Source organism: Lolium rigidum, chromosome 6 (genome assembly GCF_022539505.1).
Source record: "Lolium rigidum isolate FL_2022 chromosome 6, APGP_CSIRO_Lrig_0.1, whole genome shotgun sequence".
Lineage (NCBI taxonomy): Eukaryota > Viridiplantae > Streptophyta > Magnoliopsida > Poales > Poaceae > Lolium > Lolium rigidum.
This window is the reverse complement of record NC_061513.1, coordinates 127,815,294-127,829,729: the sequence shown is the minus strand read 5'-3', so window position 1 is coordinate 127,829,729 and position 14,436 is coordinate 127,815,294. Positions and strand designations below refer to the sequence as shown.

At 44.3% G+C, this 14,436-nt stretch overlaps 1 protein-coding gene across 1 annotated transcript; it reads right to left on the bottom strand.

The window, feature by feature from the left end:
* Positions 1-34: 34 nt before the first annotated feature.
* Positions 35-5,989, bottom strand: LOC124663266 (phospholipid-transporting ATPase 1-like). The gene is made up of 7 exons (XM_047200986.1): positions 4,537-5,989; positions 4,123-4,429; positions 2,311-3,004; positions 2,070-2,193; positions 1,756-1,975; positions 993-1,451; positions 35-516 (listed from the first exon to the last, which is right to left on the bottom strand). The coding sequence occupies exons 1-7, from the start codon at positions 5,987-5,989 to the stop codon at positions 312-314; spliced, it is 3,462 nt and encodes a 1,153-aa protein (XP_047056942.1). The 3' UTR covers positions 35-311.
* Between the last annotated feature and the right edge of the window lie 8,447 nt (positions 5,990-14,436).

Here is a 14,436-nt window from a genome sequence, read left to right as displayed (position 1 = left end):
AATAATGGCTGTCACCAGGGCAAGAGAATCCTCGTATGTCAACAATTTCTATTTCTTTTCTGGTAAATGTTACTCCCTCCGTTCCTTAATATAACATGTTTTGGCAGCTCAAATTGAACTGCCAAAACGTCTTATATTTAGGAATAGAGGAAGTTAGATGGGATACATACATGATACACACATACTTACATACATCTCAAGAGGCAAAACTATCACCTTACAGTTAATAAATGAATGACCTTCTAGGGCGAAAGGAGCAAGAGAATAAAAAATGAAAAGAAGAAAAACACTATACAACTGCCCTTCTAGGGTCATGTAACCGTTCTCATTGGAATTTCCGCACGGTTCACCTGATTTAAAGCCCCAAACTTCTCCATCTCTCGAGCAATTTGAATATCACTCGGATTAAAGTGCTCCATGAAAGCCTTGATTACAAAATGTGGGACCATTGCTGCAACAATAATGATAAGCAGCAGTAACCAAAACAAACCTGTCCCCATCACATGAAAGATGGCCCTGCATTTATTGTTTGGCGTCAGTTTGTTGCATCTATAGATATTCACAGGCAATTGCACAAAGTTGCACCAAATCCTAAGAAACAGAGATGCTTGCAAAAAATAGAGCGTTTAATCCATGTATACTGGAAGAATTGTAGTGCAAGAGAAAGAAGAAAATCTTATGCATTATAACAGAAAAAAAAGAGCAAGGCATGAGCACTCAGGTGTGATGTTGCCTGTTGCTTTCTTATCACATTAGAGAAGCAGAACCTCCAAGTTCAAACATCTCAAACTAAGAAACTATCAAGGCTAATTTTATTTGTTCAGAAGATTAATAACTAACAATATACACACATGTTGCAGGAAACTTGCTATATTCTTATATGTCCAATGGAGAGAAGAGTCTAAATACCTTCACCGGTTCAAAACTAATATCAAGATCACAGCTATTGCATGGAATACGAAAATGTGGGAATGCTGGAGATAAGTACTTACCCATAACCAGGAAGAACCCATATTGAATCTATCACAAAGAGGCAAATGGCAGTTGCTGCAATCGTTCCCCATACAAACGCATGTATAATCCAATTCCACCAAATGATGTCCATGGCCAATTGCATATTTACAATGATGACAGATGCAAGTGCCCACAAATCTCCGAGACTAGAGATATCTATTGTACTTTGTCTATATGCAAAATACGGTATGTAGAAAACAACCAAACTCTGCCAAAGTGCTTCAAGCATATTGATGACAAACAAATTCACATTATACTTCTCATTCCTTTGGCCAGTTCCATATAGCTTTGGGTAAGCTAGCAGTGTTGACTTACTAAGATCCTTGTCAAGAATGCCAACAGCGATTGTCGGAAGGGATGTATAAAGCACAGTATACAAGAGGCTACTCCATTCAGTGATAGCAGTTGTCAAAGTGAAAGATGTATACAACACATACCTGGTCATACCATAAATATTATCTTTTAGTAATTGTCCATGCAAATATATGAAAAATATAGAGGTGCTCCTTAACAAATTTCAGGCAATTCAATTGGATATAACTAGGAATTATAGTCTTAAACTGATAACGAACGTATATATCTTATATATAACGGCTGAACACCAGAAAAATGAATAAGCCTCCCAGTTTCCCAAGATTGTACTATGGAAGATTTGAATAAACTCCAACTGGTTTTCGCACAGACTAAACAGTAATACTTCCCCAATTAATGAAGTGTTTATTCTCTTTTAAAAAATCTTACCAGAAAAGAACTAAAACAAATGTGGCATTCTTGTAAAAGTTGTAAAGGATCATGTAACCCATTCTTTGATAATTCCAGTGACCATGAACTAATAGAAGAGGAACCAAGAATCTGAATTGTCTCATAGAAAAATCTGATGCCATAACAGCTTGTCCTCCTTCTTGGCCACTGATGCCAACCCCAACATCAGCCATTTGAATCATTGAAACATCGTTTGCTCCTGAATATCACAGGTTAAGTAAAATATATCAATTGTGCACATTACCTCCTAGATAAAAGAAATATAACACAACAGAAGAAGCAGGAAGGAATACCATCACCAATTGCTAAGGTCATATCATCCGTCCTGTTTTTTATAAGTGCAACTACCCCTGCCTTTTGTAGAGGAGCCACTCGACAACATAAGACAACGCTACATTCTGTGGCTACTTTGAAAAGCTATCACAAACAAAATAAGACAGACCATGTGTCATTTATGACATCTTAATAAGATGATCTTATTACTGAGGACAAAAGGATGTGTACGTAATAATAGGACCACATATAGATGAGTACCTCTTCTTGCAACTCAGTCTCGAGTATGTAAACAAGGCTGTTACCATCTACAATCAAAGCAAGAATTACACCAGAAGATTCTGGATTCAGTGTGCCAACTGAAGAAGCAACCCTTAGCTCCTTAGTCGTTGCAAGTGCTTCCTCGAGACTTTTCTTGCAAGACTCCTTAGAACTGTTATTTATCACAATTTGTGTCATGTCATTTGTCAGTAGCTTACAAGAGTAGCCAATAGAAATTGCTGTCTCCAGCTTATCCCCTGTTAAAATCCAAACCTTCATGCCTGCTTGCCGAAGAGATTCTATCGCTTCTGGTACCCCATCTTGAAGCTTGTCTTCAATCCCAGTGGCCCCCAGTATGTGAATATTGCACTCTATATTGGTTGCAACTGATCGGAGTAAATTTCCCCTGCCAAGTACTGATGTGCTAGCATTCTCATATGCTGACTGCCAATCCTCAAATTCAGGCTGACTCAATTCACGCATACCAACAACAAGAGTTCTTAGGCCAAGTGATGAATATTTGTGGAGATGAGCCTCTGTAGCAAGAACATTGTCTAACTCTTTGTTGGTAATTCCAAACATTGAACTGTCTGCGCCTTTGACATATAGCTTAACAGTCTTGTCAGGGCAGCCGATAATGACAGACATTCGCTTACGATCGCTATCAAACTCATGAAGTCCTAATATATCAAATCTGCCATACCAGCAAGATTCATCAGAACTGTGAATCAATCGTGCTAATGATCTATAGAAACTAAACAGACATGGGGAAAATGATGCACTTGAACGTGGACATAAAGGAGTCAACATAATAAATTAGCACTACCAAAGAAGAAACCAAATCAACATAAACAAGACATCAACTGCATACACTAGCATGTGGATAACACAAAGGCAATATTAAGCTTGTTTTGATCAGGTAGGGTACTGCTTGAGATAATTGAGAAGTTAACTTAATTTTCATGATTCAGAGCATATTATTAAATCTGAACCAAATCGAAAACTAGTTGTACGGCATGTTGAAATAACAATTTGACACACTGAATTGATCAATGCCAAATAAAAGGCAGAGTTCAATTTGATGATCAACACATGCAGAAGAACAGGAAAAAAGAAAATTCAGATGGACTAGAAATCTGGATTCTTTTGCCAATGGGCCCTACATATCTTGTATTTTTTAAAACTAAAAAAGGAGTTCCTACCTACCTCTGCCCAAATTTGAAAGATCACAACTACAGTGTCATAAGTCCAAATGTTCAGTATTCACGAAGTTATGAATTTAGTGATGTGGAGCAGATGTGAGGATTAACCAAGAACCAAAAGACACTGGTACAAACATTACTTTCAAGCAGATGCGAAGCTTCCACTTCACAGTACACATTTGGCAAGGGCAAAATATGCTATGAGCATCTTTTCAAGGAAGTTATGATGATTAATAACATCATTTGCAAATCGCAGAAGGCAACATAGGAAGACAACATTAGACGTCAGCATTCACACCACCAAATATCAATAACAGTTGACAATGACATCAATAAAATTAGAAAGGAAAAGTATACAAAATTGTGGTACCAACTGCTGCAGACAACAAGGCAGTACAGTTGTAGAAAATTTGTTTGTTTATAGTTTTCCAGTGATGTAAAGATCACGGATCAGGTAGCATTCATCCGGTCCGAGTCACATAATCACGTTTGATACCGCCGAATTTTGCGCTTCCAATTTAAATAGGTGGTACAACATTGTAATGAGAACATTCATGTGCATGATTGCATAGTAAATTATCCATAAAACAAAAGGTGGGAGGTATGTTACCTTTGTCTATCACCAAGGACATCGATCATCACATAACCAGATGTTCGCTCAACAAGCACGATGCCATAGGATGCTGCAGCATAAGCTAGAGCCTGCTCATCAGGGGACTCGCCCTGATAATCAATCAACTTTTGCCTAGGGTCTTTAGTGTCCAGGACAAGTGGCACAATGGTATTACAGGCAGCAAGAGCAAGGAAGAAGTCAAGCACAAGCTTTGCTTCCTCATTTGAGCCGCCATTCCTCAACATCTTGAGAAGCTGAGGATCAGTCCTAACTGCCATTTTTGGTGTCAACAGAAGATCATCGACTGACCAAACAGGCAAATGAGAGGTCTTATTAGGAAAGAAAAACATGGAACAAGCAATGTGCATTAAAACCGCCGTACCTACAACTGAGTATCAAGCACCTTCTTACCTACAAGTGAGTATCCAGATGTATCTTTTGCAGAGCTGTAGTCAACACCGTGAACCGATGCGCACTGGAACTCCATCTTGTTCTGTGTCAGGGTCCCTGTCTTATCAGAGAAGACATACTTAATCTGCCCCAGATCCTCATTTATATTCAGAGCCCTGCAGTGGAACTTGGAGCTTGAATATTTGTCATACAAATCCAAGTCGGCGCCCATGAAATAAGCTTGCCCAAGCCGTACCATTTCCATGGATATATACAGTGAGATAGGAATGATGACCTGATACACTATGACAGCCATGAGGAACGTGATGAATATCTGCATTCCGATGCCATAGTAATTGTAGTTCTTCCCAGTTGTGTAATCCTTCTCCCTGAAGAACTGGGTGAACTCCAGCTCCCCCCGGTGATTCAGCACCCAAATCCCCGCAAGAACAGATGCTGTGGTGCACATCCCAATGAGCATAATGGACAGTATGACTGTCTCCCGATTCAGCTGAGTCTCCAGGCGGCTCCGCTTGGATGGCGGCCCAGAGTTATTGAGCATGACCTTGGTATCCTTGCCGGCATAAACCACGACCCCTATCGCCCAGGCGGTGTTCTTGAGCTCACAGCCACGGAGCACGATGTTGGAGGGTCCGAGAGAGACACGCTTGCCATCGATTTCTAAGTTGGCCTGGAAGCCGTAGATGTTCCTGTTGGGCCGCTCGCAATGCAGGACGCCGCCCACGCCGCCGTGGCGGGAGAATTTGAGGTGCGTCTCCTGCCTGGCGTACCTGGTCTTGAGGTTGGTCTCCCCGTCGAGGTTGACGGTCTGGACGTGCGCGACGCCGGTGGGGTCGCTGGTGGCGAGCAGCACGATGTCGGCGGGGAGCGTCTCGCTGGAGGCGACGCGCACGACGTCCCCGACGCGCAGGCGCTTCCATTTCCTGGGCGCGAACTCGGCGGCGGCGAGGACGGCGGCGAGGCGGTTGTTCTCGGCGCGGTCGGAGCGGTGGCGGCGGAGGTCCTCGTAGGCGTCCTTGACGGCGGTGACGAGGAGCACGAAGGCGAGCGGGAGCGCGGAGGCGCCGCGGCCGAAGACGGCCACCTGGGGCAGCTGGTTGAGGACGGTGATGGCGAGGAAGTAGAGGTAGGAGAGGCGGCGGAACTGCTCGAACAGGTTGCGCGGCAGGAAGGTGAGCGCCGAGTACTTGGCCGTCCGGATGGCGTTGCCCGCGAACTCCGCCGAGGGCTCCCCCACGACGACGGCGCGGGACTCGGCGGCGTCCTCCTGCTGGAGCAGCTCCGGCTGCGAGGCGGTCGGGTCGGGCTGGTCGCGGCCGCGGAAGGGGTCCGGGGCCTCGACGGAGAAGCCCAGGGGGTCGGGCCGGACGGGAGGCTCCGGCTGCGGCGGCGGGAGCTGCGACGCCGGCGGGTGCGGAGAGGCGGCGTCGGTGAGCGGGCGATCGGACGACATGGGGGGAGGTGGCGGCGGCTAGTGGGCGGTCGGAGCCATGGGCGGAGCGCGGCGGATTTGGGGTGGATGGCGGCGAGGTGAAAGCTGGCGTGGGGAGCTTGAAGAAGACGCCTTTACGGGTTCGAGAGCTTTCCGTTTGGGGACGGAGCTGGACGCGATCTTGGGAGAAGCGAGCGGGTTGGTGCCAAATTTGGACGATGGAATGAAATTTGTCATGAAACTCACACAGCCTGCACAAGTCCATGTTTTGATCCCGTGCACGGAACGAGATTTCAACGATGGAAGAAATCTGTGCGTGTTGATGCCATCGACCTTTTTGCTTTAAAATTTCGAAAGAAATCGAATGAAACAACAGTGCACATGAAGAATCGCCGGGAAGAAACGGAATAAACCCAATTCGAAGCAAAGCTCGCCTCGACGGAGAAGACTTGTCTTGCCCGACCACCGTCTCCCTCCCACGAGTCTTCGCCCACCGCATCCATTTTCTGTCTGGGGACCGTACCACCATTACTACGCCAGGTTCCTTTCGGGAATGTTGTTATCACTGAAGTACCCTGCCACCAAGGAACTCGCTGGCGTCATTCTGTTCTATCTCTAGGTTTAGCTCCAGTAGTTTGATTTAGTGTGTCAAAATCAGTGACTGAACTCGCCGAAACTGAAAACGACGAGTTCAATCTTCCGAACTTTAGGGTTTCGTTGATTTTAAGTCAGTCGCAGAATATAAACCGAATAGACAAACTGAAAAAACGAAATCAAACTTTCGCGGGAAATTTTAGACGATGAACTTGCGAAATGTAAGAATTCGATGCTAGCTTAATTTACATAAAAACAGAAATTTAACTACTAATCCTCCGCCCCGACTACTTTGACCAAAATTTGGCCCTGAGATAGTCACTGGGGCCTCTACACGCGGCGGAGGACGGCTAGGTGGCGGTAGGCACGGCGGATGGCGCGGGTGGAGGCTGGAGGAGTCTTACTCCTCATCGAGGCCGACGACCTCGAGCTTGACGCGGCGGAAGCGCGCCTCCGCCTGCGCCGCCTCGTACGCCATGACCCGACGCACGTTCTCCTGCTCCTCGCGGCGGAGGCGCGCGCCTCCGCCTCCGAAATGACGGTGATATGTTGGATCGCCGTCGCCTCCTCCGCGTCGTCGTGGACATAGTCCCCGCTGCTAAGGCGAAGCGGCGGCGCATTGTCCTCGTCGTCGCTGCAGTTGTCGGGGAGAGGCGGAAGCGGCAGGCGGCACGAGCCGCTAGAGGAAGACCCCTCGCCTATATTCACATAGCGCGCGAGTTTCCCCGGGAGCATGAGCCCCCAGTTCGTCCACCTCCGCGCCGACTGCTTTGCGCTTCGCTTCCGAGCGGAAATATGGTGGACGAGGCTACTCCGCCGTCGATACGGCCTCCTCCCCTACCAGAGCTTCCTACACCAGCCGTAGGGAACGGAGCGGAGGTCGCGGCGGAGCGGATTGAGCGAGAGAGCAGCGGGAGTTTCTCGCTGGAGTGGGAGGCCTTTTTGCGGCGGAGCTGCGGATGCGACGGAGGGGAGTAGGGTTTCGGAACCGAACTCGCTGGAGTGGGAAGCTTTTTTGCGGCGGAGCTGCGGATGCGACGGAGGGGAGTATGGTTTCGAAACCGAACTTCCCTACCTGCCCTAGTTAAATAGGGGGCGGGCGAGATTTTTCTCGGGCCCTGAACTCAGTTTACGTGTCAGGCCGCGAGTTCAGGCACTGCTCTGGGCCACTTTCGGCCCGAACTCGTAAACTGGTCGGGAAAGTTCGGTTCCGGCGTGTTTTGCGGTTAACACAACAGTGCGGACCTTTGGAGCACGAGCTACACATAGCCGAATCAACGACACACGATTCTCGCACGTGTTCTTGAGAAAAAGAAATGAACAATTGCACTCATCGCTGATGTCCACTAGTTGTTTGCAACAAAATTTTCTTTTAGAGCTCGAGATACAAGGAGCTCTCTTTGTAACTCGCTTTTTTCAAAACTTGAAAAACTCATTTTACCGTTTCAAATATTCTAAAAAAAAAACCTAGATGTCTACCATTTGTGAGTGGTACTATGCTAGATTTACTAGTAGGTCACCCAAACAATGTGCACCATGAGTGTACTGTTTCAGCTGAATGCACAATGTGCATAATGCTTTTGACGAGGCCCATCCGATCAAAAAACTTGCCATTCTTCCTTAAAAAACAAGATTTGGACATTATCCCATCATCCTGCCCCACTTTATATCTGGCTCTCCTAGTTGTTCTCCTGTGGTTGGATTCCATGCATTGAGGGAGGGAAAAAAAACGTGACTGACTTAGTTTTTTGAACAAGTGACTGGCTTAGTTGGTGGCCGGTTCCCTCAAGTAACGGCGCTACCAAGCAGCACATATAGCAGGATATCCAAATTGGTAGGAAGGATCTTTCTTATTCCTTTCTTTTCATGCAAGCAAACTCTGCATTAGTTCAATCCGAAGTTTATGAAAGATAATCCCTATTACATAAACAGCCTTGAAAAGGCACAATATATTATATCGTAGTCCTTGATAGACTTGTGCACATCCACCGCCGAAGAACTGTCCACATGTCACTTCTCTATTTAAGTGCATCTATAGAATGTAAATGTCTTTCCAACAACCTGAGCCCGCAAGTAGGTGCTAGATGGCACAAGAGGCATTTCTGACAAGTAGTCAACAAGTCGGTCTAGTTCATGATGGTGTGCAAAAAAACCAGAAAGAACTGCCTCCTATGACACATGGCGTCTAATTTGTGGGTCTGGATTATCGAAAAGTGTGCCAAATTTATCAAATATTGAGATTTGGCTTCTCTGAAGTAGTTGTGGTTGTGTGATAAACCTTTCTTTGGTTGTGGTTATGTGAGACCATCTCCTAATAGTTGTGGTTTTCTGATCTTGGCTACCTCTATCATCTCCGTTTTCTAGACATAAATGAACGCCCATATCTAATGACTCAACATCGATATTCCGCATCCATAGATGCAACACCGTCAAACATTACCTCAAACTAGCCACAATGGAAATATCATAAGTAGTAGCATGCATGCCATGTTGATAAAAATCTGATGTAACACACCAATTAATGAGGTGAGAGATGGGTGTGGTATTATAAAATGATACCGTATCATAGCACGTAAAACTAGAAAACTTAGTGACAAATACAACATATACTCCAATAATATTATACCGTATCATAGCAAGTATCATCGTACACAAATTTGCATTAAGATTTTACAAAACATTAAATATGATGATACTATGATACTATCTTAGATACTATGCATTGTGGGGTAGTATTATAAACTAGTATCATGTGCATGATACTAGTGTATGATAATTTCCATGGCGACTAGTCTCAGAAACACACATGGATCGATGTGGATTCTTGTTATATACTCCAAAGGATTTCTAACACATAATCTGTCCAGTGTACCGATATAACATTAATGTACACCTACACATGACTAAGTGAAGGTTGTGCTCGGACATTCCTCTCTCACGAATATTTGTGTATATTAATTAAGGCAAAGGTAGTTCGATTAGATCAAATCATTTTTTGGTACAAAAAAGGCACTCTTTGACTAAAACGAGTTCTATAAAAAGTTTCCATAATAATTCTATTCCTCGTAAATGTTCATATATGATTTGTTTTCTTTATAATTTTTAAATCTTAAGCATTTCCTATAGACTACTTTGTGAAGTTTCACGGTCTCGTCAAATCGCATCAACCACAAAATATAAAATAGAAAAAGAATGTGTAATTTGTTATATTTACTACTCCCTCTATACCTAGATATAAGTCGTATAGTTTTTTTTTTGGAAAATTCTAGAATATAAGATTTATTGTGTTTCACCACTTGTTTGGACAACTTTATTTTATGATTTGATTGTGTTTTCTTATCTTATGCAAACTTTTCTATTTTCTCATGTCAATTGTTGTAATATTCCAGGTAATGGGGTTACAAAAATAGAGGAAACAGATGTGTGCATTGCTGCATAGAAAATCTGGGGAATTTTCGCGCTTTAAAGTAAAACTGGAATTGAAGTAGATCATCAAGTCAAGCGCTATAAACCTCAATGTGACTTTGCCAAAACCTTGCTTTGGGTAGAGATGATTTGATCTAAGGGGTTAGATCAAATGGAACTAACTCAACAACACTTTAATCAATGGTCAATTGTTTGATCTTATAAAAGATCATAACAGGGTATTCCTTGCCATAACATAAGAACATCTATTCAATTGGAAATCAACTAACAATAAGAAATGGAGAGAATTATTCTTGACTTATCTTTTCCATGTCTTTAACAAATAAATATTCCTACCATGAACCTCATGGTAATTCTTGAACTAAATTCTTGAACTCAACACCAACACAAGCTTATCATTAAACCCTAGAGATGGGAGATGCCTATAACCATCAAATAGATAATAATCAAACTCTAAGTTATTAACACTTAAAAGTTAAGAAACTACACTTGGGGTATAATTGAATTCACTTTAAAACTAATTACCAAATATGGTAAAACACAAGGACCTAAGTGCATAAAAGCCCCACATTCTTATTTTAAGCATAACTATTTAAATATGTGGAATATCACAAAACTAAATTCGTTTACATTACGAATTATAGTTCCAACTATTTGAATAAAATAAGATATGAGTACTTTGAAACTCATATGATCATGCCTTGGTGAAATCAAACATCATCAATCAAAATTGGGGTATACTTCTTATTCTTGACATTTTGACCCCAATTATAATATAAATACAATCACATATGATATAGTGACTCACCCATAAGCATGAGATCATTCACAAGATATTTAGTAGCAAAAGCCACTTGGCTATCCAAGAATAAATCACATGAGAGGATAATACCCATGCCACATAGGATGAAAATATCTACATAACTTGAATCCTAAGCTATGCCACCTCATGCTCAAAGGATTGCTATGGATGAGAGCATAACAACCAAGCACCTTACTCATCAAATTAAAACAAGAGTCATCCACTTATGTGTCAATCTATTAGAGCATGCCTAAGCCTATAAAAGGAACCCTCTACCTCATTCATTCCATCATCTTGCACCATGATGCAAGAAAAACCAACACATTGAGCCACCCCATAAAATAGTTAGGATCAAGATGAAGCAGCTAGGAGGTGGAGGCATGCCACAAGATGCAGGTTTATCAGAATTCCTGAAGAACAAGCTACAGAAGAGAGCAAGGTAGAATTCTTAGGCAAACCACATATTTAGTCACTCACATCATCATTCCTTGAGTAGAACCTTAGATTATAATCCAAGTCCTTGTGGAGTGAGAGGGGTAATTGGTACAACCATATCTAAATATTTCTAGTAATAACTTAGGAAGCCAAACCTTGATCATTATAAATTGTGTAGTGATCATAAACCCTAAGAACTTGAAATAGAAGATATAAGCTCATAAGTAAAGCTTAGAGTTAAAGCCTATAATATATGGTGAGAAACCATTCATCATTATAACCAAAGTTAACTATAAAAAGAAGGGATTTCTATTTTCGTGCCCTCAGGTCCTTAGTTGTACTCAGTTTTCCCTAGCTCCTTAGTTTTTCCTCAGTTTTCCCCAAGCCCTTGTTTGAAACGCGCAGAAGCAGCTCAGACGGCAGGATTCCCGTTTAGTTGACGTTCTGTCACGTGTGGGGCCGCGTCTTGTGGGGCCGAGTCGTGTGGGCCCGCGTCGCGTGGGGCTGGTAGAAAGGGACCGCGTGGGACAGGACGAGAAGCGTTTGGTTGCACGTGAGCAGGAGTTGGGTTCTGTCTCTCTCGGCCCCAAATTGGCATCCCTATTAAGTGCACCTTTTTCCCCTCTTTCTCTCTGTCCTTTTCACCAAATTAGTATAAAATCTAGAGAAGCTTGCATTTCGACTTTCTTCAATTATTTGTGCCTTTTGGCCCTCGTTGTTTGCCCAATATGGCAGCAAATCTAGTACTCCCTCCGGTTTATATGTATGTAGTTAAATCTAGAAGCAAATCTCCAGGATAATGTACGATAAATTCACAAGTCATAGTAAATCAAGAAAACTAAGTACGGCCAACAAAATATAGTAGACTAGGGATAGATAATCCCTAGATAATATGGATAGATAATAGGCTGCATACACAGCAGCCAACATAGTAACGAGGTTCTTCACAAGCACCATCATACTAACATAACAACAAGGGATCCCTAGCTAACAACAAAGGGATCCCAACAACAAACTAGGAGGCAGCAGCAGCGAAGCACACGTCCAGGACTCCGCCTACCCCATCCGGCTCTCCCTCCACTTGTTGCTCTTGCTCCCCTTGGGAGCCTTGGGCTTGAGCGGAGGCATGCGCCCGGCGGAGATCTCCACCCGCCGCAAGCCGCGGAGGTGCATGCCGAGCGCCCGTGCTTGGCGCGGAAGGAGTGGACGTTCACCGTCGTGCCGACCTTGGGGAAGGTGTTGCCGATGTTCTCAGCATGCGTGACGAGGCAGTTGAAGTCCGTGGCGCCGAGTCTCCCGGTGCGAAGGGGCACATGTACACCTCCTTGGCGAAGTAGGAGATGTATCGGCCGACCTGCAGCCTCCGCGAAGCACTCGGCGAGTCTTGACGTCCTCCTCGCTCTTCGTCGCTGCCGACGTCGCCGCCGTACATCTGATCCATATCAAACGTAAACTAGTGAATGAGTTGCAACGATGACTAACGTACATGATAACAAAGTTAAGAAAAACAGAGTCAGCCTCGGCTAGAGTGGACATGATTATATATCTACAGGGAAGGTGTAAGCGAACTAAAGCTCATGCACAACAGATTTGTACACGGCAATGGTTCGCTGAACCCTCCCCGTAAAAATTTGTGCCCAACCATTCATCATAGGCAAAGAAACAGATTCTAGATCTGAACTAGATCTGAACTTGAACACATTCGAGATTATTTGCAAAATTAAACGGTTGATATCTTTTGATTAGTGCATAAAATAACCGATTGAGATCCCATGATTACTTGCATAAATTAACTGATTGAGATCCAATATTACTTGCATAAATTAACCGAACAACCGAACCCCAAATCTTAAACGAAATCAAGAAGTGATCAAAACAAAATGGAATAAAATCGGCGCAAATATTAGCCCAATACTCATCCATCTACAGATCCATCTACACCAGCAAAAATAGGGTTCAAAAAGGAATGGGGAACAAAAAAGGAAGCAAACCGTAGTTACCTCGTTCCATGGGTCCTCCAGGGAGGTGTCGTAGGGGTTCGGGGCCGGGACGTACGACACGGGGTCATAGGGGTCCCATCCCACCGGGATCTCGACCGCCACCGGCGGCAGCAGCCTCCGATGCACCGGCGGCGGCGGCGGCGTCGTCCGTCGAGGGGACGGGGCCGAAGATGGAGGCGTCGCGCTTCGAGCCAACCTCGACGATGGGATTGGCATTCTCCTTGTCCATCTCTCCGGCGGAGGAAGAGGAAGAGGGAGAGGGAGAGGGTTTTTGCTTTGGAGAAGATGATGGGACGTGGGAGAGAGTTGGCGATGCGTGAGCGAGTGATAGTGACAGAGACAGTGCGAGGAGGCGTCTATAAAGGCGAGGGGTGGTTAATGCGACCCGCGTCCTACGCGTGCACAGGTGCACGTCTGCACGTCTTGGACTCTCGCAACGCGACACGCGTCCACGATTGCACGTCTCGACTTCTCCACCGCGACCCGCGTCTACGCGTCAACAATTGCACGTGTCCTCGAGTCTAACCCCGGAAATTTAGATATACTCGGGTATACCCTCGAGTCTTATACTAGCATTTTTTGTGTGCTCAATTTTCCCCTCGAGTGCTAATACCGGCTAGTGCAATATACTCAGTTTTACCCTCAAGTGGCTGGTCAACAGAGAGTCAACAAATGGGATTAACTAGTTAAATGAGTCATTTAATGTGCAAAAAAATCCTAAAAAGAGTGGCACTTACTCATGGAGTCTTTACCACAAATTGACACTTCTCAAATTATAGATAAATCAAGTTTTACCACAAATTGCCACTTCTCAAATCACCTAGTAGCTATGAAGGTGCATGGTTTTCCACAATAAGCCCTTCCCAAAACAGCTTCCCCCAAATCATACTTTGTCTAAATGAGGCCACAATTCTCACATCTGATGTATATTGGTATTGCAAATAGTTTGAGATAGGCCAAGATGGGTTTCATTGTACAAAACACGCATTTTCCATTTTTTAAATCTCATATTTGAATCCCTTAGTCTATTTACTACTCAGGTGCCCTTGGTTTCTTGATAGTACTCAGTTTTGCCCTCTCTCTTCACAAATTCTCGCAGACGTGCATCATCGCTCTGATTGGTCTAGCCCATGTCACGCGGATCGTGCCCACCGACCGTTGATCGTATGATATAGGGAACGGGCGGGATAACCCCTCTCTCTCTCGTTGGC